General features: G+C 41.7%; 1 protein-coding gene across 7 annotated transcripts in view; it reads right to left on the minus strand.

The window, feature by feature from the left end:
- The window catches only part of LCLAT1 (lysocardiolipin acyltransferase 1), a 193,638-nt gene extending 170,526 nt beyond the window's left edge, over nt 1–23,112 (minus strand). The window contains exons 1-2 of one of the 7 annotated variants that reach the window (XM_055540591.1): nt 22,793–23,039; nt 7,082–7,434 (exon numbers count right to left, since the gene is read on the minus strand). In XM_055540591.1, the coding sequence (XP_055396566.1) occupies nt 7,082–7,089 (8 nt within the window). In that variant the 5' untranslated portion in view covers nt 7,090–7,434; nt 22,793–23,039. The other 6 variants (XM_055540593.1, XM_055540596.1, XM_055540597.1 and 3 more) reach the window with 6 other exon arrangements.
- Nucleotides 23,113–25,267: the final 2,155 nt, after the last annotated feature.

Consider the following 25,267-nt stretch of genomic DNA (forward strand, 5'->3'; position numbering starts at 1 on the left):
GGTCAGGAAGCAACAGTTAGAACTGGACATGGAACAACAGACTGGTTCCAAATAGGAAAAGGAGTACATCAAGGCTGTATATTGTCACCCTGCTTATTTAACTTATACGCAGAGTACATCAAGAGAAATGCTGGACTGGATGAAGCACAAGCTGGAATCAAGATTGCCAGGAGAAATATCAATAACCTCAGATATGCACATGACACCACACTTAAAGCAGAAAGTGAAGAAGAACTAAAGAGCTTCTTGATCAAAGTGAAAGAGGACAGTGAAAAGGATGGCTTAAAACTCAACATTCAGAAATCTAAGATCATGGCATCTGGTCCCATCACTTCATGGCAAATAGATAGGAAAACAAAGGAAACAGTAATAGGTTGTTTTCTTGGGCTCCAAAATCACTGCAGATGGTGACTGCAGCCATGAAATTAAAAGACGCTTACTCCTTGGAAGAAAGGTTATGACCAACCTAGATAGCATATTAAAAAGCAGAGACATTACTTTGCCAACAAAGGTCCATCTAGTCAAAGCTATGGTTTTTCCAGTAGTCATGTATGGATGTGAGAGTTGGACTATAAAGAAAGCTGAGCACTGAGTAATTGATGCTTTTGAACTGTGGTGTTGAAGAAGACTCTTGAGTCCCTTGGACAGCAAGGAGATACAACAAGTCCATCCTAAAGGAAATCAGTCTTGAAAATTCACTGGAATGACTGATACTGAAGCTGAAACTCCAATACTTTGGCCACCTGGTGCAAAGAACTGACTTGTTGGAAAAGACCCTGATGCTGGGAAAGACTGAAGGCAGGAAAAGGGGATGACAAAGATGAGATGTTTGGATGGCATCACCGACTTTTTGGACGTGAGTTTGAGTAAACTCCAGGAGTTGGTGATGGACAGGGAGGTTTGGTGTGCTGCAGTCCATAGGGCTGCAAAGAGTCAGACACAACTGAGTGACTGAACTGTACTGAACAGTAATTCCATGCCTGGATATATAAGTGAAAAAAAAAAAATCACTGACTCAAAAAGATACATGCACCTCAATGTTCACAGCAGCATTATTTACAATTGCCAGGATATGGAAGCAACCTAAGTGTCCATCAATAGATGAATGGATTATGGAATACTCAGCCATGAAAAAAAAAAAAATGAAATTTTGCCACCTGCAGCAACATGGATCAACTGGAAGGTAAGTGAAATAAGTCAGAAAAAGACAAATACTGGATGATATTCCTTATATGCAGAATCTAAAAGTAAAACGAACTAGTGAATATAATAAAAAAGAAACAAACTCACAAATATAGAGAACAAACTAGTAGGTTACTGGTGGGGAGAGCAAAGGGACAATATAGGGGTAGGTGATTAAGAGATACAAACGATTACATACAAAATAAGCTACAAGGATACACTGTACAACACAAGGAATACAGCCAATATTTTATAGCAACTATAAATGGAGCATACTCTTTAAGAGAAACAAAACAAAAACCAATTATCAGCTTCAGGTTATAGATTAAATAAAAATGACAACCTCACAGAAAATTTTAAAAAGAGCAAACTCTTTCCGGTATGACCAGCCCCTCCCTTAAAACTATGTGTGGGCCCACCCTGGGTCACTTTATTAGCATAAATGTTCTTGCCTGGAGAATCCCAGGGATGGGGGAGCCTGGTGGGCTGCCGTCTATGGGATCACACAGAGTCGGACACGACTGAAGTGACTTAGCAGCAGCAGCAGCAGGTATGGTTAAAGGGGACTTATGAACAAAGGATACTCCTATTACTCAGGAAATTCCAAGGGTTTTTGAAGGTCTGTGTCTGGAATCAGGGACAAAGACCAGATATATTCTTTATTATCTCACATACACAATAAATGGAAGCTATTATTTTAGAAACCAAGTAGTAGGCTATAAAAATAATACAAGCATAAGATAAGGAAGGAAAAAAAATCAGAAGCGTTACAATAGATGAAACACTAGGAGGGAAAAAGGAGGGGGTGTCAAACTGATTCAAGCTGGATGACTAAATAGACAGAAACAGGCATATCCAGGCAGACAAAGAGGAGATTGAGAATGAATTTAGTGTTAGCCGAGTTGAGACTGGTGGCAATGACCAGGGATTTCAAATGGACCTAGACAGAAGGAGAATGTGAGCCCAGAGATTGGGGAGATCATAGCCTGAATCAGTTGTCAGAGTTTTCCACAGAGATAAAATCTGCCCCCACCCACAACATACACACAAAAAAGCCATCACTACTCAAAGGAGGATATCAGCTAATGGTGTTACATAACCATCTAAGTCAAAAAGAAAAAGCAAATTACCACACACAGCATAAAATGTAAGGGCTGAATTCTAGGATATATTTGGTTTAATATTTTGAACTCTAAACAAAAGGGTGTACCTCATTTTTAACATAAAGATTCAAACAGAATCACATGATTAAATGCCAAACAGAAATGCTGGGTTTTGTTCTTTAATAGAAAAGGACCCTTTTATTTCTATCAACAGGAAACCTATATTACATCTCTCTAACAGAAATGTTTATTTTTCAAAGAAAAGTTTATGGAACAACCACAGAACATTTCAACAACACAACATAAACAGGACAACTATGATCAATTTAGGGAAGCTTCCTGTAAAGATACATGAAGCAGGATGAACATTTCAAGCATGGAAACCATTACACAGACATTCAGAGCTTTTACTGCCAGCTTTTAGAAAGCACATTCAATAACTAGAAACTGTGTTGTTAATTGCCCACCGTTTTGAAGCATCAAAATTTACTCTTCCCTACAACTTACACATCATCTTATCCCTTTGTTGCTAACAGAAGAAAGCCCCAACCCTTTCTGCCAGTGAAGGTGACAAGTGGGAGAAGAAACGGAAAGTGGAATTTGGGCCAGCACACTGGTAGTCATATGGTTCCTGGTATAAGGCTAAGGGGCCATGGAACTGAGACATTCAAGTACTGACTAGATTGATGAACAGGCTTATTAACTCAGGAAGCCTGCGGGACTGTGCTTATGTTAGGAATGCCAGAGAGCAGTGAGAGCTCAGTACGTGCTCCCATGCCCTCAGGCTCCAGAGAGAGAAGACATGGAGTGGGTGAGTGCAAAGTCTCTTCAGGTGTGCCTGACTCTTTGCAACCCCAGCGACTGTAGCCCACCAGGCTCCTCTGTCCACCAGGATTCTCCAGGCAAGAATACTGGAGTGGGTTGCAGTGTCCGCCTCCAGGGGATCTTCCCAACCTGGGGATCAAACCTGCATCACGTTCTTCACCACTAGCGCCTCCTGGGAAGCCCAAGGCTGGCGTGCTAAAACCAGCTGGGTCCTTGAAGCTTCAGCTTTCCTCTCACGGCAACACCCTTAGGCAGAATTTGGACAGTGAAGGCAAAATCTGAGCTCAGATCTCAACCTCCAGAAGGAATGGGATAGGCGGCAGCTCCCCTCCCCACATCCAACACTTGGGGTATTCAGGTTCCAATGATGGCAAGAGGAACCTTAAGACCTTCTGTAAGAAAGCAAGCAGACCCCACACTCTTCCCACTTCTGGGGCCCCAAGTCTAAAGCCAAATTACAAGGACTATTTTACTGTGCATAAAACTTTAAAATATGTTTGGGCAGACTCTTGCTTTCGTGTATAGTAGTACTTAATTTTGTTAAGTCAGAATCAGTGTATAAGCCGATTATAACTATGGTTATCTGTCAATGTATAAACTCCTTGTTCTGAAAAGGTCCAGAACATGCATCCCCAAGATGTGTCCCTCTTGCGAGAAGACTATTTTGAGCTGAAATCAATCCAGATTCTGGAGGTCCAAGAGATACTACTGAGAGAGTCAATTGCTACGCAGGTTTATAAGAAGTTCGGGGGTCCCCGAGGAGAGAGGGGCCTGGGGTTCTCAAGGAGGAGATAGGGATCTGGAATTCTCAAGGAAGAGGAGAGGACAAACTTTTTTTTCCTCTATATTCCTTAGCCTTAGTCACATAGAACAGTATTTTCCTTTAAGTCCTTTAAACTGATGATTACACAACAAACAACTCAGTTTAAACTCTGTACTAGGGATTATATAACAATAATGTATCCTGCTTGAGGGCAGTTTCTCCTTCCTGAAAACCTTCCAACTAATCCTGATATCTTAGAACATATATTAGGGGAGTGGGTCTGGTAGGATCTTCCTATTGTTAAGTTCTAATCCTGTTATCCTAAAATGTAAATTGTGGGAGTGGGTTTGACAATATTTTTACAACCTTGAGACATTCTTTTGATTTATTGTAATAACTAATTAAAAAGTATGTAATTCCCTTGCTAAAGACTAGCGAGTGGGGCACTCTCCACCCCCTTTTGATATCTATGTCAGAAGTTTTTCCATCCCTTTTCACTGTAATAAAACTTCTGCCACACAAGAGCCCTGAGTGGTCAAGCCTGGTTTCTGGTCCCGAAGGTAAATCTTCGGAGATCACAAATCTGACACTGTTTGCCTATTACTACTGCCTCTCCCTTGACCACCCAATAAGAATCTAAACGGAGAATTTCTGTTAGAAAAAGAGTAACTATCAGAAATTAACTATCTAAGTGGCCCCATCTGTAAGACAGGACAGCCATCTAATTACCCAACACCTGCTCTTCTGTTCTGTGAATAACCTTCCTCTCTTTGGAAGTCCTGGGCTTCCCACGTAGTGCTAGTGGTAAAGAACCTGCCTGCTAATGCAGGAGAAGTAAGAGACACGAGTTCAACCCCTGGGACAGGAAGATCCCCAGGAGACTGGGATGGCAACCCACTCCAGTATTCTTGCCTGGAGAATCCCCATGGACAGAGGAGCCTGGCGGTCTACTGTCCATAGGGTCACAAAAAGTCGGACACGACTGAAGTGACTTAGCACACACACATGTACTTTGGAAGTCCCTTAGCTCAGAAATGACATACATACCTCATTTTACCTTTCTGTCTTTGAATATCCCATGGATGTGAAGTTTCTGACCTTCTCATGTATGTGGGATTCCTGTATTTACAAAGTTAGGATTGATTTCTCCCACTAATCTGTCTCGTGTCAATTTAATTCTTAGACCAGTCAGAAGGATTATGAAGGCAAAGGAAAGTCTTGTTCCTCCCCATACTCACCTGGCAGTGCAGCTGGAATTATTCTCATTATCCTAAACTAAGAGTGGCTGGGGATACCCTGGCCTTGAACTATCCCCTGGCTTGCTCCAATTATAGGTCTTTCCCAGAAGACCAAGGTCTTTCCCAGACCAGCGCTAATTTTTGAGGGACTAAAATTCTCTCAGCCTAAGGACCCCCTCTTTTAGCTCGAACAGTTCACCAACTGAATCCTGCTCCCATCTACCTAAACCCCCCAAAGGCCCAAAAAACCCTTAGGTAAAAACACTGGTCAATATTGAGGGTAAGAGGGAATGGTCAATTTAAGTAACAGTTATCCTGGAGCCATTTTTCCAGCTCCTCCCTCTTCTTCAGTTGTCCCACCTCCCCACTCGCCCTCAAACTGCCCTTACAACTCCAAATGGCCTTCCCTGTTTAACAAAACTCAGCCCTTTCCAGTTATACTCACTAGTGAGCATGCCCACACCCATCAGGGTGTTGAGCTCCAAGTCTTTCATCTATCCTGATCCACTCTCCAAACTGTTTTATGGCAAAAAAGAGCATTCCTGTTACTCTGGTAAGCCCCATTCCCAGCCCTACTGCTTCTTCCTAGTCCAAAGGCCAACACAGCAGGATCCCCTCAATCAAAGTTTACTGATCGAATTACCAGGCTGCTGTTCTAATGAATGGCTCACCAGATCCAACTCTACATTTCTCTTTCTCAGAGCAGCAAGGTGACTTGCATGTTTAAAATGTTCTTCCTTCCAAAAGCAACTACTGCTACTTCTTCCATTCTTTGCAATTATGACTAGTAAAACTTATGGCCTAACAACCAAGTAAAAAAGTTCCTTTTTTTTAAATAGATTAAGTCTCAGGAAGGTAAAATGGTTGCCCACAGCCTTATAACAGTAAAAAGCAAAGTTCTTAAGATGTATGAGGTGCAGTGAGATGAGTGCTCCTTACAACATTTCTTTCAGTCCTCTCAAAAACCAACAGGAAAATAGCACTGTGACCCCTTTTTATAGTGGGTAGACAGACTTAGGTTAAAAGATAAAACTCCCTGCTCCAAATCACAATGACACTAAGTGTTACAGTGGGATTCAAGTTGTTAACAGGATAATTCAAACAAACAAAAAGATAACATTGTGTCTCCCATACTAATATAAAATGAACACCTATGATTTTACTTAACTCATTAATTAATTATGGAATAAATAACATGCTTCATCTGGTTCAAAAGTGAATCCAAAGAACATGAACACACAGGTAACTGGAAATGGTGAAATGTATTTGTTTAATAGATCTAAAACCGGCTTCTCCCACAAAAGAGGAAAAGAAATCAATAGTACCTCCAACCAACAAAACTCAGCCGCATGTCTAAAGACATATGCACTCCTGTCAGTTATCCACAACTTACAAAGTTATAAAGTCAGTCAAAAAATAATAAAACCTGCAGATTCCATAGATCACATCTCCAGGAAACGTGTTTTAGACCACCCAGTTTCCAAAATACCCCATGATCTGTTTTGTACATTTCAAAGACTTCCACAAATTTTCCTTATGTAGTTCTTAACCACAATGCCTTTTTCCTCTTTAAGAAAAGAATCCACAGCTTCAAGATCTCTATTAGAAAAACTGAGTTAGTCCCTCTATAAAACTAATCTTTCACTACAATAAATTTTTTTTCTATCACACACTAAGCCAGAAATGTAGAATTATGATGCATTTATAATATATAAATGCAGAAATAAATTAGTTCATTGGATTTTCAAGCTTCTTTAAAAGAGATCTTAAACTAATGAGGGTTTGGTTTTACTGAACAATGACAAACAGAATTACTCTCTAGGGGAAAAGAGGACATAGTTAAACTGTCACTTCAAAGTAACTGACCCAAAACTAACTTAAGTATCTAACTAGCCAATCATGTATCTTAATTTCTACCCTATGTTTTCTTCCATTAAAAAAAAAAAATTAATCTCAGTCCAACTACTTACTGCTCCATAAAATCCAGTAAATGTACTGCTCCTACTGCTTCAGTTCAGTTCAGTCGCTCAGTCATGTCCGACTCTTTTCGACCCCATGAATCGCAGCACGCCAGGCCTCCCTGTCCATCACCAACTCCCGGAGTTCACTCAGACTCACGTCCATTGAGTCAGTGATGCCATCCAGCCACCTCATCCTCTGTCGTCCCCTTCTTCTCCTGCCTTCAATCTTTCCCAGCATCAGGGTCTTTTCTAATGAGTTAGTTCTTCTCATCAGGTGGCCAAAGTATTGGAGCTTCAGCTTCAACATCAGTCCTTCCAATGATTATTCAGGACATTATATGTGAAACAAACAAAAGAAGACTCTGAAGGTGGAGAGAAGGCACTTTAGTTTGGGAAGGACTGCGGGATCTGTGGAACAACATGATGGTGAATTCTCTGGGTTTTCCTTTTGCCTCAAATACAGCATGGACATAGAGCTGAAGCAGCCAATAATCCAGAAATGCCAATGGAGGCAGACAAATAAAGTCCCTGCTCTTTCAGAGAACCAAGAAAAGAGTAGCAGAGCAAAACAGAAAACTTGTAGACAATAACCACTGGCACTCCAGCCAAAAACCATAAGATAGACTGTAGCTCACCCTAACCCTGTGACAAGGTAAGCCAAGAAAGGAGCCTAAACTTTCCCTCTCACCAGGCTATATACTGTTGTGCCTCAACATTACAGGAGGCTACCCCCTTACTCCCTCCCTTACCTCCTACCTTCACCTGTGGGGATGATACCAAAGGCAGAACTTCCTTCCCTTGCTAAGGACCCCTGTCCCCTGCCACACAGCATCTAGGAAGAACACCTGGAGAGCTTGTTCTTCTACTCCTATGACAGTAATGAGGCTCCCCTTCTCATCTCCACCAGAATGGTATGAGACAGCCTAGTAGAGAGTCAGGACTTTCTCTATCTCCAGGCGTAAGAAGGCCATCCCCTCCCAGTGGTGTCAGTTTAGGCCGTGTGGGGAACAGCAAGAAGGCAGAGTCTATCAGTAAAGGCCTAGAGAAGAGCTGAAACTCCCACCGCTGCCCAGCATCAGTGAAGAGCCCTGCTTTGTATGTCAACGGACCAATTCCTCGAAACACACAACTCACTCAAAATGAAACAATCTGAACAGCCCTATAACTATTAAGGAAATTAAACTCATAATTAAAAACCTCCCAAAAGAGAAATCTCCTGGCCCAGATTGTTTCATTAGAGAATTCTACCAAATGTTTCAAGAATTAACACAATCTCTTCGGAAAACACAAGATCACTTTAAGAATCCAGCATCTCCCTGATGCAAAAACCAGGAAGTGCAGTGTGTTAGTATTAGTGGCTCAGTCGTGCCCAACTCTTTGCGACCCCATGGACTGCAGCCCACCAGGCTCCTGTGTGCATGAGATTTTCCAGGCAAGGATCCTGGAGTGGGTTGCCATTTCCATCCCCAGGGGACCTTCCCAACCCAGGGATCAAACCTGGGCCTCCTGTACTGCGGGCAGATTCTTTACCAACTGAGCTACAAGGGAAGCCCTCAAAAAAAGAAAAAAAAAACCTCAAAAACCAGGAAAAGACATTACTACAAAAAAAAACAAAAAACTATAGACCAATACATGAATATAATCACAAAAATCCTTAGTTCAGTATTCAAGAATCAATGTAACCCACATACTAACAAACTGAAAAAACACATATTTACACGATCATACCAGTCTACACAGAAAAAAATCATCTGATAAAAATCAATCCTGTTTTGGGTGTAAAGGATAGTTAAGGGGTTTGGGACTGATATGTACACATTGCTGTATTTAAAATGGACCACCAACAAGGACCTACTTAGAGCACATGGAATTCTGCTCAGTGTTATGTGGCAGCCTGGATGGGAGGGGAGTTTGGGGGTGAATGGACACATGTATGTATATGGCTAAGTTCCTTCGCTCTTCACCTCAAACTATCACAACATTGTTTGCTAATCAGCTATCAGTTCAGTTCAGTTCAGTCGCTCAGTCGTGTCCAACTCTTTGCAACCCCATGAATCACAGCACGCCAGGCCTCCCTGTCTATCACCGTCTGCCGGAGTTCTATATTCCAATACAAAATAAAAAGTTAAAAAAAAAAAAAATAGCATTCTGTTGACTATTATTTTAACTCCCTAACTGACCTACTCCTGTGTAATATAAGAATAGCAAGTCAGCCACTTTTCAGCTGTGCCTGTTCCCAACAATATAAACTGGTGTATGGTCACTGTCTGTGACATCATACATACCATAAACACCAATTCATTTAAAATAAAAATTTAGTGAGTTGGGCTATACAAAGGAAAAAAAAATTTTTTTAATAAACAAACAAAATGAATAACCAGCAAGGACCTACCATATAGTACAAGAAACTCTGCTGAATATTATGTAACAACCTAAATAGGAAAGAATTTGAAAAAGAATATACACATGTATAACTGAATCATTTTGCTACACACCTGAAACTATAACAACACTGTTAATCAATTATACCCCAATATAAAATGAAAAGTTAAAAAACAGACCAGAAAACATGGTAAGAGCTATAATAATAATAATAATGTCAATCCTGTTCAAGAGAAAAGTGCTCATAAAAATAAGGGAATACGGGGAACTTCCTCAACTAGATAATGAGCATCTTTAAAAAAAAAACAGCAAACATTACTACACATAATGATAAATGAAAAAAATGAACATTGCATTCATTGCCTCTATTACTGAGAACAAGGATGTCCATTCTCACCACCCTTGTACAACACAGTACTGGAAATTCTACTCAATGCAAGAAGGCAAGAAAAGGAAATAAAAGCCATACAGAAAGAAGAAATAAACCTGTCCCTATTTGCAGATGACATGATGGTTTACATACACAATCCCGAAGAATCTGCCCCCAAACGTCCGAGAACCTTCTAAAGCGTGAATTCAGTAAGGCTGCAGATACAAGATAAACATACCAGGAAAGGCTGATTCATGTTGATGTTTGGTAGAAACCAACACAACACTGTAAAGCAATTATCCTTCAATTAAAAATAAACTTAAGAAAGAAAGAAAATCAACTGCAAACTGCATTTCAATAGAAAAGACAACCTACAGAATAGAAGAAAACTTCTACAAATCACACATAGGATCAGGGGCTTCTAACTGGAATATATGAAGAACTTGTATAACGCAGTGGTAAAAAGGCAAATAACCCAATTAAAAATGGGCAAAGTTGTATAAATCTTAATTATGTTGAATTGGTTCACAGTGCTTTTTAGGTCTACTATATCCTTCTACTTCTATGTATAGTCATTCTATTAATTTTTGAGCTTGATATTGAAACTCCAACTAAAAATCTTATTTATCTATTTAAAAGAAATTGTAATATATAGAACTATAAATTTGCTCTGTATTTTCCGAGTCTCTTGCAAATGTGTTATATTTTCATAATTTAAAAAATAAAAAAGGAAAAAATGGGCAAAGGATCTGAATAGATATTTCCCCAAAGAAAATACACAAATGCCTAATAACCACATGGAAAGATGTCTGACATCATTTCTCATCAGAGAAATGCAAGTCAAAACTGCAATGAGAGATTACCTCATATCCAAGAGAATGTTTTCTTACAACTAGTCTAGATTGAAGAAGCTAAACAGACATGAAAACACTTCTTTCATTGGATTCTTAATACAGAAATAAACATCTATAAAGGACAACTGAGGAAACATACATATGGATTGTATATTAAACAACAGTATTATATTAAATTGTTGAGTATTATTATTATACTCTTGTTATGTATGACCTTGTTTTTAGAAGATATATGGTGAAGAATTTAGGATTGAATTATTATGAAATACAATATTTTATTACAATAAATAATAAATAATATTGTATTTTATTGTAATAAAGATTTTTTTTATCCTTTAAGAGATGTTTTATTACAAGAGAATATTTTATTACAACTCCCCTAGAATGGTTAAAATCAAAAAGATAATAGCAAGTGTTGGAGGAGGATGGAGAAATATGGAAATCCCCACACACTGCAAGGGGATTGTAAAATGGGAGAGTCTGGAAAAGCCCTGAAAAGATTAAACACATAAGCTACCCTATGACCCAGAAATTCAACTCCTAGGTATATACCCCACCAAAGAAATTACAGCATAATTACGCAAAAAAATTATGCAAAAACTTGTACATGAATGTCCATCAACTGGCGAATGGATAAATAAAAAGTGGTGTATCCATACAATGGAGTATTACTCGAACATAAAAAGGAATTAAGTATTGTTACATGCTACCACAGGGATGAACCTTTAAAATATTATGCTAAAAAGTGAAGGAAACCAGTTACAAAAGACCATATATTGTGTAGTTCTACTTAAAGGAAATGCCTAAGATAGGCAGAAAGTAGGTGAGTATTTGCCTAGGTCAAAGGTAGAGGAGGATGAAGAAAGATGAGGTGTCCCTGTTAATGGATACAGGGCTTCTTACTGAGGTGAAGAAAATGTTCTAAAATGAATTGTGGTAATGGTTGTACAACTCAATGAAAATAGTATTAAAAATTACTGACAAACAGATCCACAACTGACGTCTTTGTTGAAACCAACAAGCTGATTCTAAAATTTGTAAGGCCTTACAAGGGACCCGTAAAAAACAACACAATTTTGAAAAAGAAAGTAAGAGACCTACTTCCCATTTTCAAAACTTACCACAAAGCAACGATAATTAAGACAGTTTGGTATTAGCATTAGGACAGAAGAGAATTAAGAGTTCAATGTACCCATACAACCACCATATGGTATAGTAACTGCATTCCTGGGCATTTATTCCAATAAAATAAAAATTTATGTTTACATAAAATCTGTACATGAATGTTCACTGTAGCTTTAGGGAAAACAGCCAAAAACTAGAAAAAACCAAGATGTCCTTCGGTAGCTACATTACCAGGTAGCTTTATGGTAAAGAATCTGCCTGGCAACACAGGAAACACGGATTCCATCCCTGGGTCCAGAATATCCCCTGGAGGAAAATTCCCTGGACAGAGGAGCCTGGTGGGCTACAGTCTCAGTTCAGTTGCTCAGTCATGTCTGACTCTTTGCGACCCCAAGGACTGCAGCATGCCAGGCTTCCCTGTCCATCACCAACTCCTGGAGCTTACTCAAACTCACGTCCATTGAGTCGGTGATGCCACCCAACCATCTCATCCTCTGTCGTCCCCTCTGCCTCCCGCCTTCAGTCTTTCCCAGTATCAGGGTCTTTTCCAATGAGTCAATTCTTCACATCAGGGTTACAGCCTACAGGGTCGCAAAGAGACAGACACAACTGAGTATGCTCGCGCAATACCAAAAAATACTGAAGACTATAGAGAAATACTAAGCAAGAAAAAAGAACAAACTACTGATACATAACTTGGATGAATGTCCAGGGAATCATGCTAAGTGAAAAAAAGATAAATCACCAAAGGCTACCCACTGTATAATTCCATTTAAGTAACATTCTTGCAGTGACAGAATTATAGAAATTGAGAACACATTAGTGATAGCCAGAGGTCAGAGAAGGGGATATGAAGCTATCAAAGGACCATATAAGGAATCCATGTGGGGAAGCTGTTCAGCTTCTTGGCTGTATCAACGTCAATATTCTGGTTGTAATACTGTACATTGGGAAAAACTGTATAAAGGGGACATGGAATTTTTGTATTATTTCTTAAAAATTGCATGTAATTCTACAATTATCTCAAAATAACAAGTCTTTTAGGAAAAAAAAAAAAATCCCTAAACTTGACTGTATAACAAATCCACATAAACACAGAATATTACTTTCTTCCAAAAGGTGGTACACAGATGGGAAACATATATATAAAGAGAAGTTAATTCTAACTTTGTGACTTTAAGTAATTAATCTCTTCACCTGCAATACATAGATTAACAAATACCTTGGCTATATAATGACCCTCTCAAAAGATAGCCACGTAAGATATTAATCGTTTGAACCTGTAAACATTACCTAAGCAGAAAAGGAAAAAAAAAAAAACCCAACACTTTGTAGATATGATTAACTTAAACCTTTTAAGATGGAGGGATTATCCTGGAATATCATGCCTGTAAGTCGCTTCAGTCATGTCTGACTCTGCAACCGCATGGACTGTAGCCTGTCAGGCTCCTCTGTCCACAGAATTCTCCAGGCATGAATACTGGAGCGGGTTACACCGCTGTCCTCTAGGGGATATTCCCGACCCAAGGATGGAACCTGAACCCTTGTCTCTTACATCTCCTGCACTGACAGGCAAGTTCTTTACCACTAGCACCACCTGTGAAGCTGGACTATCATGGTGGGCCCTAAATACAATCACATATATTCTTTCAAAGAAGAGGCAGAAGGAGATCTGACCACAGACAGAACAGGAGAAGGCAGTGACCACAGAGACAAGGAATGAGTGATGTGGCCACAAGCCAAGGAATGCAGGCAGCCACCAGAGGCTAGAAGAGGCCAGGAGCAGAGTCTCCCCTAGAACCTCTGGAGGTGGCAGAAATGGTACCTACTCAATTCTGTCTCCATCACCAAGCTCATAGTAACGGTTCAAAAATGTTCAGATTAAACAAATAAACATTTTGGTATTCAAGCCACTCCTGGTTACCATCATTCTTCTCCATAACCCTCAAAAGGCAAATTATTATAGGCTACATAATTTAAGCCTTTGACTGTGTGGATCACAATAAACTGTGGAAAATTCTGAAAGAGATGGGAATACCAGACCACCTGACCTGCCTCTTGAGAAATTTGTATACAGGTCAGGAAGCAACAGTTAGAACTGGACATGGAACAACAGACTGGTTCCAAATAGGAAAAGGAGTACATCAAGGCTGTATATTGTCACCCTGCTTATTTCACTTCTATGCAGAGTACATCATGAGAAACGCTGGGCTGGAAGAAGCACAAGCTGGAATCAAGATTGCCGGGAGAAATATCAATAACCTCAGATATGCAGATGAAACCACCCTTATGGCAGAAAGTGAAGAGGAACTAAAAAGCCTCTTGATGAAGGTGAAAGAGGAGAGTGAAAAAGTTGGCTTAAAACTCAAAATTCAGAAAATGAAGATCATGGCATCCGGTCCCATCACTTCATGGGAAATAGATGGGGAAACAGTGGAAACAGTGTCAGACTTTATTTTGGGGGGCTCCCAAATCACTGCAGATGGTGACTGCAGCCATGAAATTAACAGATGCTTACTCCTTGGAAGAAAAATTATGACCAACCTAGATAGCATATTGAAAAGCAGAGACATTACTTTGCCAACAAAGGTCCGTCTAGTCAAGGCTATGGTTTTTCCAGTGGTCATGTATGGATGTGAGAGCTAGACTGTGAAGACAGCTGAGTGCCAAAGAATTGATGCTTTTGAATTGTGGTGTTGGAGAACTCTTGAGAGTCCCTTGGAATGCAAGGAGATCCAACCAGTCCATTCTGAAGGAGATCGGTCCTGGGATTTCTTTGGAAGGAATGATGCTAAAGCTGAAACTCCAGTACTTTGGCCACCTCATGTGAAGAGTTGACTCATTGGAAAAGACTCTGATGCTGGAAGGGATTGGGGGCAGGAGGCGAAGGGGACGACAGGGGATGAGATGGCTGTATGGCATCACTGACTCAATGGATGTGAGTCTGAGTGAACTCCAGGAGTTGGTGATGGACAGGGAGGCCTGGCGTGCTGCAATTCATTGGGTCGCAAAGAGTCGGACACGACTGAACGACTGAACTGAACTGAATTTAAAAAATAAATCTAATAAAAGTATTCATATTTGAAAAGGAAGGCAGAAATAATAAGAACCCAGACAAAGATGTCTTCCCCAAGATAACATTCATGTGTGGAAAGACTCACTGTCAGAGTTAAAAAAAAACAAAAACCTTTCAGTCCACATTACTGGCCACATAGAGCCTAAGAATGGCTGCCACCACTCACATCTCTTCCCTCATTGCATCTTTATTCCTGTCTCTTATCCATCATTTGCTTTGTGACACCAGTAGACACTAGCTCACCACAGAAATAAGCTATGTCCCTGCTCCACAAGGTCTCCGGAGGGGGTTAACTTTCACTTACAAACATAAAAAGAAGGTGATCTCTAATTGAGATGGAAAACTAAGGATAGCGTTAAGTGCTCCTCATCATCCCTGGAATAGTAATCTCCTTCCTGGGAGGAAGTGAGCATTGTACCTGTGCAGAAACCTCAACTGTAACAGAGTTATAGCTGATACTGTGGTTAATCATATCCAGTCAGCTCTCACTGGTGGCCGCCCCTCAGACTTCTGCCTCCCAGGTCCTCACAGCAGGATCCACCCACCCCTCGTCCTCACTGTCAGTTAGAGAAACCTAGGGAGAGGAGTAGCTCAGTCAGCAATGCAGGAGATTCTGGTTTGACCCCTGGGTTGGGAAGATCCCCTGGAGAAGGAAATGGCAATCCACTCCAGTATTCTTGTCTGGAGAATCCCATGGAAGAGGAGCCTGGCAGGCTACACTCCATGGGGTCGCCAAGGCCAAACACGACTTAGCTTCTAAACCACCATCACCAGCAGGGAGAGGTGTGATAAACACTGTCAAATCTGATGGCAGCTCACAAAGACCTTTTTTGAGCTTTACCTCGCTGCTACAGGTAGCTCACCAAAGGCTTTTCTTAGCTCCATCACTACATTCGAGACCCTGCAGCCAAAGGAATCACAACTCAGGGCTCATTCTCCAAGAGCAATCAGCAGGGATGTGGAAAAGCCACACAGTGACTTCTCTTAAACAGGGACCACATTTCATATTGATGAAAAAGAGATTTGATTAGAATTTTTCCCCTCAAAATTAAGCAAAATATACATCAATTTATTTCCCATAACATATCTTGTATTTACCAAAACCTAGGTTACACTTGAAGTTTCTTGCACTAATTCTTAGGACAAGGAACTAATCATCTGGTACAGAGTTTGGAATGTAACTTTGAGACCAACAGCCTTAATTTCACATATGCCTTTTACAAGACAATTATATAAAAGACATTTTTGTAAAATAAAAAGTAAAAAAATCTAGATTTCATCATTTTCCTGGGGCCTCTCATACTCCTTTTATATCCTTTAAAGCACCTTTCTCACTGTCATTCCTGCTGGTTTTCCTCATCAAAAGTTAACTGGTCTAACACTGCCAAATTCTCACTAGCACCTCTTTTTAAATTAAAGTATAAGAGAAACTGTACAAATCTTAGGTATGCAACTTGAATTTTTCATACACATACACCCATGCCATCTCAGGATACAGAACATTTCCAACATGCCAGAAGGTTCCCTCATGCCCCTTCTAGTCATTACCAACACCACCCCTTGGAGGAACCACTATTCTGACCTGGAAACAGTTGTTACCTGTTTTTGAACTTCATTTGAATGGAGTCACATAGTATTCAATGAATTATCTGGCTCATTAAGTCCATGAGATCCATCAATGTTGATGTCTACATAAGCAGTAGTTCCTTCCCTTTTATTGCTTCTTTAATTTTTCATTATATAAATAAACCACAACTTATTCATCCATTCTACTGCCAATGTCCAGTTGGGTTTCATCTAATTTTTGGTTATCATGAATAAAGGTGCTTTGAACATCCTTTTACTTTTGGGGTGAGGGGTAGAATATACATCTATTTCCCTTGGGTATATTCTTAAGAACGAAAATGATGGGTCATGGGTAGGATTAGATACAGCCAATTTTCCAAGATGACTGTACCATTTTACATTCCTACCAAAACATTTAAGAGATCCTGTGGCTCCACATCCTTGCCAACAAAGGCACTGACACTTTCATTTTAGCCATTCCAGAAGGCAGACAATAGTATCTCACTGTTGTTTTTTCATTATTGTATTAATTAATTTGCATTTCTCCATTGACTGATGTTGAACACTTCTCTATACGCATACTGGCCATACAGATTCTATTCAAAACTTTTGTACATTTTAAAATAAAACTGTCTTTTTCTTACTAAGTTTACATGATATACATACATCTGCCAGATGAATTGCCATTTTCTTCTTCCAATCTGTATTTTGCCCTTCATTCTCTTAATGTTGTTATCTTTAGATGGAGAAAAATTCTCAATTTTAACAAAGTCTGAAGTCAAATTTGTCAATCATTGTTACACTCATCGCCTTAAGTCTTTTTAAAGAAATCTATGCCTACTCTACTCAGTAGTCCTTTGATTTCTGCTTATGGTTTGAACAGTTCTTGGCCTTGCTCTGAATTCATGAATTCCTGCCTCTCTCCAAGGTTTACAATTTCACCATGTGGTTGATTTCAAATGCATTCATGTTATGTTGTTGGTGATAAGACATCTCTAGTATTATGGAAGTTTGAGCAGCGGTCAGTTTTACAACTAGAGAATTCATTTGTGACTCCATTTGTAATATGACTTCTATACAAATATATTAAAACATAATGTTAACAAAAGGGGGGAAAACACTATGTGACACTTGTTATTCTAATATTTTACTTCAACCGTACCCTCTTCCCATTCCCTTTGAGTGGCTTTCCTTCAATGGAAAGCCTACTGTCTTCAAGGGTATAATGAAAAGTTCTGTAGTCTCAGAAATCAAAAGCCTAGAGGCTTCTGTTAAACCTGGTTGTTACACTTTATGTAACCCAGCACCTCAGAGGGTTTACAGGTTTCCCAAAACCCAGTAACAAAGAACTCCTTGCTCCATCCTTTTCCCTAAAAATTTTAACAGTATTTCCGATCTCTAACCATATGGTTACCAAAACACCCCAAATATAACACCTTAGTCTTACCGTCACTTGCTCAGCAGGTGCTCCCCTCCCCACCCCACTATTCTTCACACCCAGCCATCTTCCATTCTGCCTTCAAAATGTGTGTGGTGGACTCTGAACTTTGCTGTCACAGTTAATGCCCTGCCTCACTCCCTCACCATCTCTGGTCTGGAGTATGGAACCTGCCCTTTACTGGTTTCTTCCTTACATTCTGTCTTTGACCCTGCTATCACCAAAGTTCCCTTTACAGAGCATAAAGTTGGTCATGTTACTCATCCTTCTATAGGTCCCACTGCCCACAGGATAAAATCACTCTCTCAACTGAGAATTCATAATCTGGCCCTGACCTTTCCTGGCTTCTTTCTCACCAACTTTTGCAAAACTCTGGCCTGACTACTGGGCACTCATGCCCTCTCAACCCAATGTGACACCGCCTCCTCCTTTGCCTAAAGCTCTTTCCCCCTTTACCTTGCAATCAGCTCCCTTTCTTTCTTGCACAGGACCACAGAAGAAGTGACTGTTACCTGCTATGCGTTCCTGCAGCTCTCTGTACCCACCCCAACTATACTTGAGTCCTTACCACCTGCATTAGTGAATTAAACTTCTTTGTCTCACTCAGAAGCAGTAATTAATCTTTATATCCTAAGGGCTTGGCAGGGCAGTTCCATGAAGGCTCAAAGAAAGAACGAATGTCCCAGCCACTTTAATTCATGTTACCTTTTTTTAATAAACAGAGACTAGAAAAATACATCAAAGCAATGAATCTTAACACCTAACACAAATTATGTTGTAAAAGTCATCTGGCAAAGTATTCTTTTGAAGAGTTTAATAAAAACTAAAACCTTCTTCAATTATTGATTTGTGCTTCCTCTTAGAAGTCAGTAACAACCCTGTTTTAAAATACTTTAAAAAATAATGGACAGGGACTCTCTCTCCCGCGTGTTGTGTGCTCTTTTCTCTCTCTCTCTTTCTTTCTCTCTCTCTCTCTCACTCTCCTGCTATCTTCTAAATAAAATAGAGCTGTAACACTGATTTGCCTAAGAGCTATAACACGGTTTGTCCAAGACCCAAGAGCTGTGATGTGCCGAGGGCTTTAAAATCCGTTGCTCCAAATCTTTGTTGTGGCGAGACAAAGAACCGAGGAACATACACTCGCGTGACATCTATGGTGCCGTAACTCGGATAAAACTTGGCTGAAACAACCTCTACGTGGAAGAGGCCAAGCACAACAGGAGCCCAACTCAGCGAAGCTCCTGCGCTAGAAGCAGAAGGTGAAGAAACCCAGCGCAGGGGAAGGCCCATTGTGCTGGAAACCGGGACAGCGAAAAACGAACTCAGCAGAAAGCTCATGCGGCCCAGTCTCAGATTCCAGAAGACCTCCGGTTAAGAAACCTTGGACCACTGGACAAAACCCCGAGAGGGACTGTCAGAAGATCCTCTGACCAATCCTGAGGAAATCTGGTACACTGATGGAAGCAGCTTTGTCTTGGATGGAAAAAGAAGAGCCGGGTATGCAGTAGTCTCCAATTTTGAGACCATAGAGGCTAAGCCTCTGCCACCAGGTCAACCAGCTACAACATGCAGTGCCAGTTCAACAAAGATATAAAACTACAGCTGACCATGGAAAATATCACACACCCTTGGACACCGCTATAAGGACTCTGAAGATTGAGACTAGCAAGAGGGGGAGGCCCAATACCCCTCGCTGCCCCAGTTCAGCAGGAAGTAGCCAGAAAGACCTCGATGCCCCTATTCCCAAAGAATTGGGCCTCCCATCTCTAGAGGGGGGAATGTTAGGTAGGTAGAATAGGGAAAAGGAGTCCAAAATGGCGGTGGCTAAAAGACAAGGAAGGTCCGAGGACCAGAGTGAAGACTTCAGGCAGAACAAACAGCACTCCTGGCTAAGCCCAATTTGCATAGGGCAGGCCCAGGTGCAGGAAAAAACATATAAAAGGAGGAGCCAAAGTGCTTTCTCTCGGACTCTCTCTCCCTCCCGCGCGCGCGCTCTCTCTCTCTCTTTTTCTCTCTTTCTCCCTCCCCACGCACTTCTCTGCTCCCTTCTCTTTGAGTCTTGGATTCTCCTGCTATCTTCTAAATAAAATGGAGCTGTAACACTGAAAAAAAAAAAAAAAAAAAAAAAAAAAATAATGGACATTAAAGGTGGGATGACTATATCACTTAACCAAAGTAACGGTAGTCATCACGATATAAATCACTATTGGATGCCGATGGAATGAGTCACGGTCATTATCTATACAACTAAAAGACCACACACAAAATTACTTCACTGAAAGCCTGTTCATATATATCCCCCTAACACAAGTTACAGAAGGTAGTATGCCCAGTGGCTAAGAACACAGCCTGGCACCATGACACTAGTAGTACCATTTGGGGGGAAAAACTTAAAAGTTCAATGTGTCTCAGTTTCCTCATCTGAAAAACAAAGACGATAAAGGACTCACTTCACAACGCTGCTGGCTGAGCGAGCCTGTATGCGGCTCCCGGAACCGTGTCTATAATGTCGCTGCCATCACACTGGTCTTCACTTTTTTTAAGTCCTTTTACCTATACTTTTTTTTTCTTCTCACAACAACAGTGAGATTGCTTGGAGGAGAAACGCTTTGTCCATGTCAAAGATAAGGTAATAAGGAAACAATGATTTCCCTAAGATATTTTCAGTGGCAGAGTAGGAACTAGAAACTGTACCTAACTCCAGCCCAACACCAAATCTCCACAGATGCAGTGTGGAACAAAGTCTCCTTTGGGTTTTTCCCCATTGTTTACCCTTGGTCCTCAGCAACACCAACAGCCTGACTAAGCACCTGGGGGGAAGAAATGGACCATCATTTGCTCAAATTAGAACACGGAAGACACCTCATTTTCACAGTGCCTGATTCACAGCAGGCACTCCAAAGATAGAAAATGAAAAGTGCCACTGTGCTCTCTCTCAATAACAGAACAAGGTACTCCACCAAATCAAGACTGCTACAGAAAACAAAAATCACTTAACCTGCTTTTCTGTCACATGAAAGTACATTTCATGCAATGACAAAAGGAACTTTTTTAAAACGGGGGAAAAAATTAAAATGAATCTTTTTCTTTTACTCTCGAAAGATACAAGTTTTGCAAAAAGGACTTTCATCAAGATTGTTTTTTTAAAAAACTAACCCAACCTAACTTGGCACTGCCTCCTCCTTTGCCTAAAGCTCTTTCCCCCTTTACCTTGCAATCAGCTCCCTTTCTTTCTAGGACAGGACCACAGCAGAAGCGACTGTTACCTGGTATGTATTCCTGCAGCTCTCTGTACCCACCCCAACTATACTTGAGTCCTTATCACCTGCATTAGTGAATCAAACGTCTTTGTCTCACTCAGGATCAGTAATTAATCTTTATATCCCAAGGACTTGGCAGGGCAGTTCCACCAAGGCTCAATGAAAGAACCAATGTTACCTTTTTTCTATAAACAGAAACCAGAAAAATACATCAAAGCAATAAATCTTAACACCTAACACAAATTATGTTGTAAAAGTCATCTGGCAAAGTATTCTTTTGAAGAGTTTAATAAAAACTTAAAACCTTCTTCAATTATTGATTTGTGATTCCTCATATATCATGACAAGTCTTTGCTCAAATAAGGGACTGACATGAATGGACAGAATTTCATTTCTGTAAGACCTGCACAGATACATCTATCTTTTACATTCCTGAGCTTAAACTGGTCTGATACTGAGCAGGGCCCTGTCGGGCTCCTGGGCACGGAGACCTCTCTGTTCCCCATTCCTTGTAGGCAAGATTCTGGCCTCCCATGACCTTCTCTGAGTTCCAAAGGGCAGGAGGAGCAGCAAGGGTAAGCACCTGAGGCAAAGATTAAAGGGAACAGAGAGGCTCATCAAGATTAGGAGACTGACCTGCTGAGACCCTGTACACACCCTCATCTTGTTAGCAACCCCCACCGTTTTGAAACTTCTCAGAAGAGGTACTACAAGACTGTTACTGCCTTGATCCTTATCACATACTGCTGTCTGACTATATAACCTCTCCTGCTAGCCTACTGAGCTCCTGCTTTGTCTCCTGGCAAAGTAATAAAGCCACTCTTTCTTTCTCTTCCATAACTCTATTTCTGTTTGGTTTTGGTGCACAGAGAGCCAAGATTTTGGCAACAAATCCTCAATTGTACATGCAGCCACGTGCACGTGGAATAGAGCTAAAGAACTTCGAAGGCAGGGGCAATGCCCCCGGGGAACCCACCCGAACCCAGAAAGTACAAGGAGGAAGACTGTCTCCCCAACACCTAAGCGCCCAAACTTTTTATTTCTTCTCTTCCAGTGGAGAAGCAGGAGCTCAGACACTCGCCTTAATGATCGGACTTGACATCAGCCCCTCGTTGGGGCCTACCCTTCCTTTCGTGGCACTGCCCCTCTTGTCACCTACAAGCAGGCGCCTGGAGGATACAGATAAACCAGCTCCAGCCCCTGCCTTCTCCAGTTCACATCTAAGCCTCGCACGTGGCGGCCACTTGGGACCTTTTGTACATCCGATTTAACAGTGAAAGGCTGGATTGTGTTCGCAACGGTGCAGCTCCGCCCAGGTCTGTAGCAAGGACGTGTTGGTGAGCTTCTGTAAACACCGAGCAAAGCGACCCATCGAGCCGGCCGAGCTGCTCCGTGGCCCCCGACGCCTCCGCTAGCCTCCGGGAATCGCTTCCCCACGCCTCCTTTCACCTGAGCCGGTGGCACAGCCACCCGCATCCGGACCCCAATTCCCCGTCAAGTGACCGTTACAGGGGGCCGCATCCCGGGGAGGCCCGCGGTCCAGGGAGGAGCCCATGGGACTGCTCCCCCTCCGCCAACCGGGGATCCCCCGACCGCCGCCGCCATTTTCCCGGCGCCGGAACCCCCACCTGACGGTTCCAGTTTCTCACCTGTGGCCAGCAAAGGACTACGCGCGACGCAGTGGAGAGCGCGTGGGTGAATTGCAGAATCCGTGGGGGTCACAACCTGGGTGCAGAACCCGCCGCTAATTCATCCCGAAGCAGGAGGCGTCGGGCCCGTCGCCCTAGTAATGCGTCCAGGCAGGCTTCATCCTGATTGGCTGTGAGCGCCATGACACAGCGGCGTTCCCGGCTGCGTGGGAAGCCCGGGTCCCCGGAGCCCCGCCCCTGCTCCCGGCCTGGGGCTCCCCGGGGCCAGACACTGAGGGCTCCCTTAAAGGGACCACCTTCATTTCTCCATCTGGCCTCCAGAAGAAGAGGGACATAGAGAGCGAGGGGGTGTAGGGGCGAGTAGCAATAAGAAATAGGAAATCCGAATGAAGGTCATTGTCCCTCTAACCCCTAGAGTTTCAGAGTGACAATAGAAATCTGGGGAGCTTAAAAATGTATGACCTAAAAACTGAGAACCGAGTTTTCCTGGAGGAACATACTGAGGACTTAAGCCCAGGAGGCAGCCTCTCATACTGCTCTGAGGGGCTGTTCAGAAGAGATAAGGGAGGAGCCAGGATATTTAGGAACTTTTGCAACAAAAACTAGGTAGTCGGAATATTAAAAAAATACTGTTAATTAAAAGCCAGACAGCTTAAATTAATGAAGTTAGCACTTTTCTACCTATGGGAAGAGGCAGGAGTCTGGGCTCACTGAAATAGTTCCTCTGACAGGCACCTTAACTATCTAGGGGGTGGGGGCGTTGGAGGGAGTGGCTCATGGCCACAACATCCTGTCTTTACTGATGTGGCTGGTGATACTCATTGTCCACAAAGCCTAACCTACAGAGGCAGATCAGTAATAGAACCAGTTCTAGAATTCAGGTTCCTGACACGCAGCACCAAGCTCTCCCTAGCATGAAGTTTTCCCAGTCAGAGGGAAACTTTACCTCCTCTGAGCATCCCTCACAGAAGGCTTTCACTGCCACTTTCTGTCCTGGGACATCTGTTCCTTAACCTAAACTCTAAAGCTCCATGATACTGGGGACTGCAGTTAAGCCTTTTTTCATTTCCTGCACAGTGCCTTCCTCCTGCTAGTTTTCAACGAAGATTCACTGATTTAAAATCCTAAAAAGAATGAATTTAACTACCCATTACACACTTAGTCACTTTACCTATATTTATGTGTTTTGTTCGTTTATTCATCAAGGTACAGAGGGGAAAGAATTTTTTTTCAAAATACAGAATTCCTGTCCTGACAAAATGTGGAGTATAAACAATAATGAACATCTAAGTTTAGGATGCATAGCTTCAATATAGCTAAATTGTACTCCGTTGGAGTTCCCTGGTGGACCAGTGGTCAGGACTTTGTTCTCTCACTGCTGAGGCCTGGGTTTGATCCCTGGTCAGAGAACTGAGATCCCACAAGCCACAGGGTGCACCAAACAAACAAAAAATTATACTCCAAACTCTCTGTGAATCAAAAGTTTACATGTTCTTTTTCTAAAATCAGCTTCACAAACTCTCCAGTTTTATTCAGAAATATTGAAATATTTCAAATGCTGAAATTGTGTTAGAAAATGAAAATTAAACAACAGAGGGAAACACCAGTACAAAAGCTAGCTCTATCAATTACCCCTGTGACCTTAAGCCTCATTTAAAAAAAATCTTTAATATAAGATTGCTGGGAAAAAAGTTACCTAAATAAAGTCTTACCTCCTCCGCTCACCCCGACAAGTTTTTTAATTTGTTGTTATTAGAGGCCAGGGGGGAATCCTAAATGCCTTGGAGACGGATTTTTGAAAGAAGGGATTATATAATAGTTTATCTTTGCGTCTCTGTAACTCCTAGAATAAACAGTGCCAACTGATGAAGAACTGACTTCTGACATCAAGTGAGAACATCAACTGACTTGATGAATCATCCTGGTTTCTTCTCTATCTCACTTCCCTAGCCTTAGGAGTTTTTGAGGAATGGAGCAGTAGAACCTGAAGGAAAGGGTCAAAACTGTGGAAACTAAAGGCATTAGCTGTTGTTTACCACATGTGTGGCTTTTCCATGCCAAGCTATTCTCCAGTGCTCTATGGACACCCACTGAGTGTCCTGCAAGGTAATTCAGTTTTGACACTCACAACTCCAAAGTAGTGTAGACCCCAGAGGTTCAGGGCTTAGTTGTGCAACTCTGCTCTCTACTTCAAATGCCAGTGGGAAGTCTAGACCTTGGGTACTTCTGACAAACTGGCTGTAAATTGGGACATCCCACAATACCCTGCTCAGGGACCAGTTTGCTAGAACAGATCACAGAACTCAGGAGAACGCATTACCTCTGTCTACTGGCTTATTCTAAAGGATACAACTCAGGAACAGTCAAATGGAAGAGAGGCATGGGACAAGGTCTGGGTTGTGGAGAGGAGACTCAGCTTTCATTCCCCCTCTGGGTGTGTTGCCCTCCCAGCACCCCGCTGTTCACACGAACCAG

Source organism: Bubalus kerabau, chromosome 11, assembly GCF_029407905.1.
Source record: "Bubalus kerabau isolate K-KA32 ecotype Philippines breed swamp buffalo chromosome 11, PCC_UOA_SB_1v2, whole genome shotgun sequence".
Taxonomy (NCBI): Eukaryota; Metazoa; Chordata; class Mammalia; order Artiodactyla; family Bovidae; genus Bubalus; species Bubalus kerabau.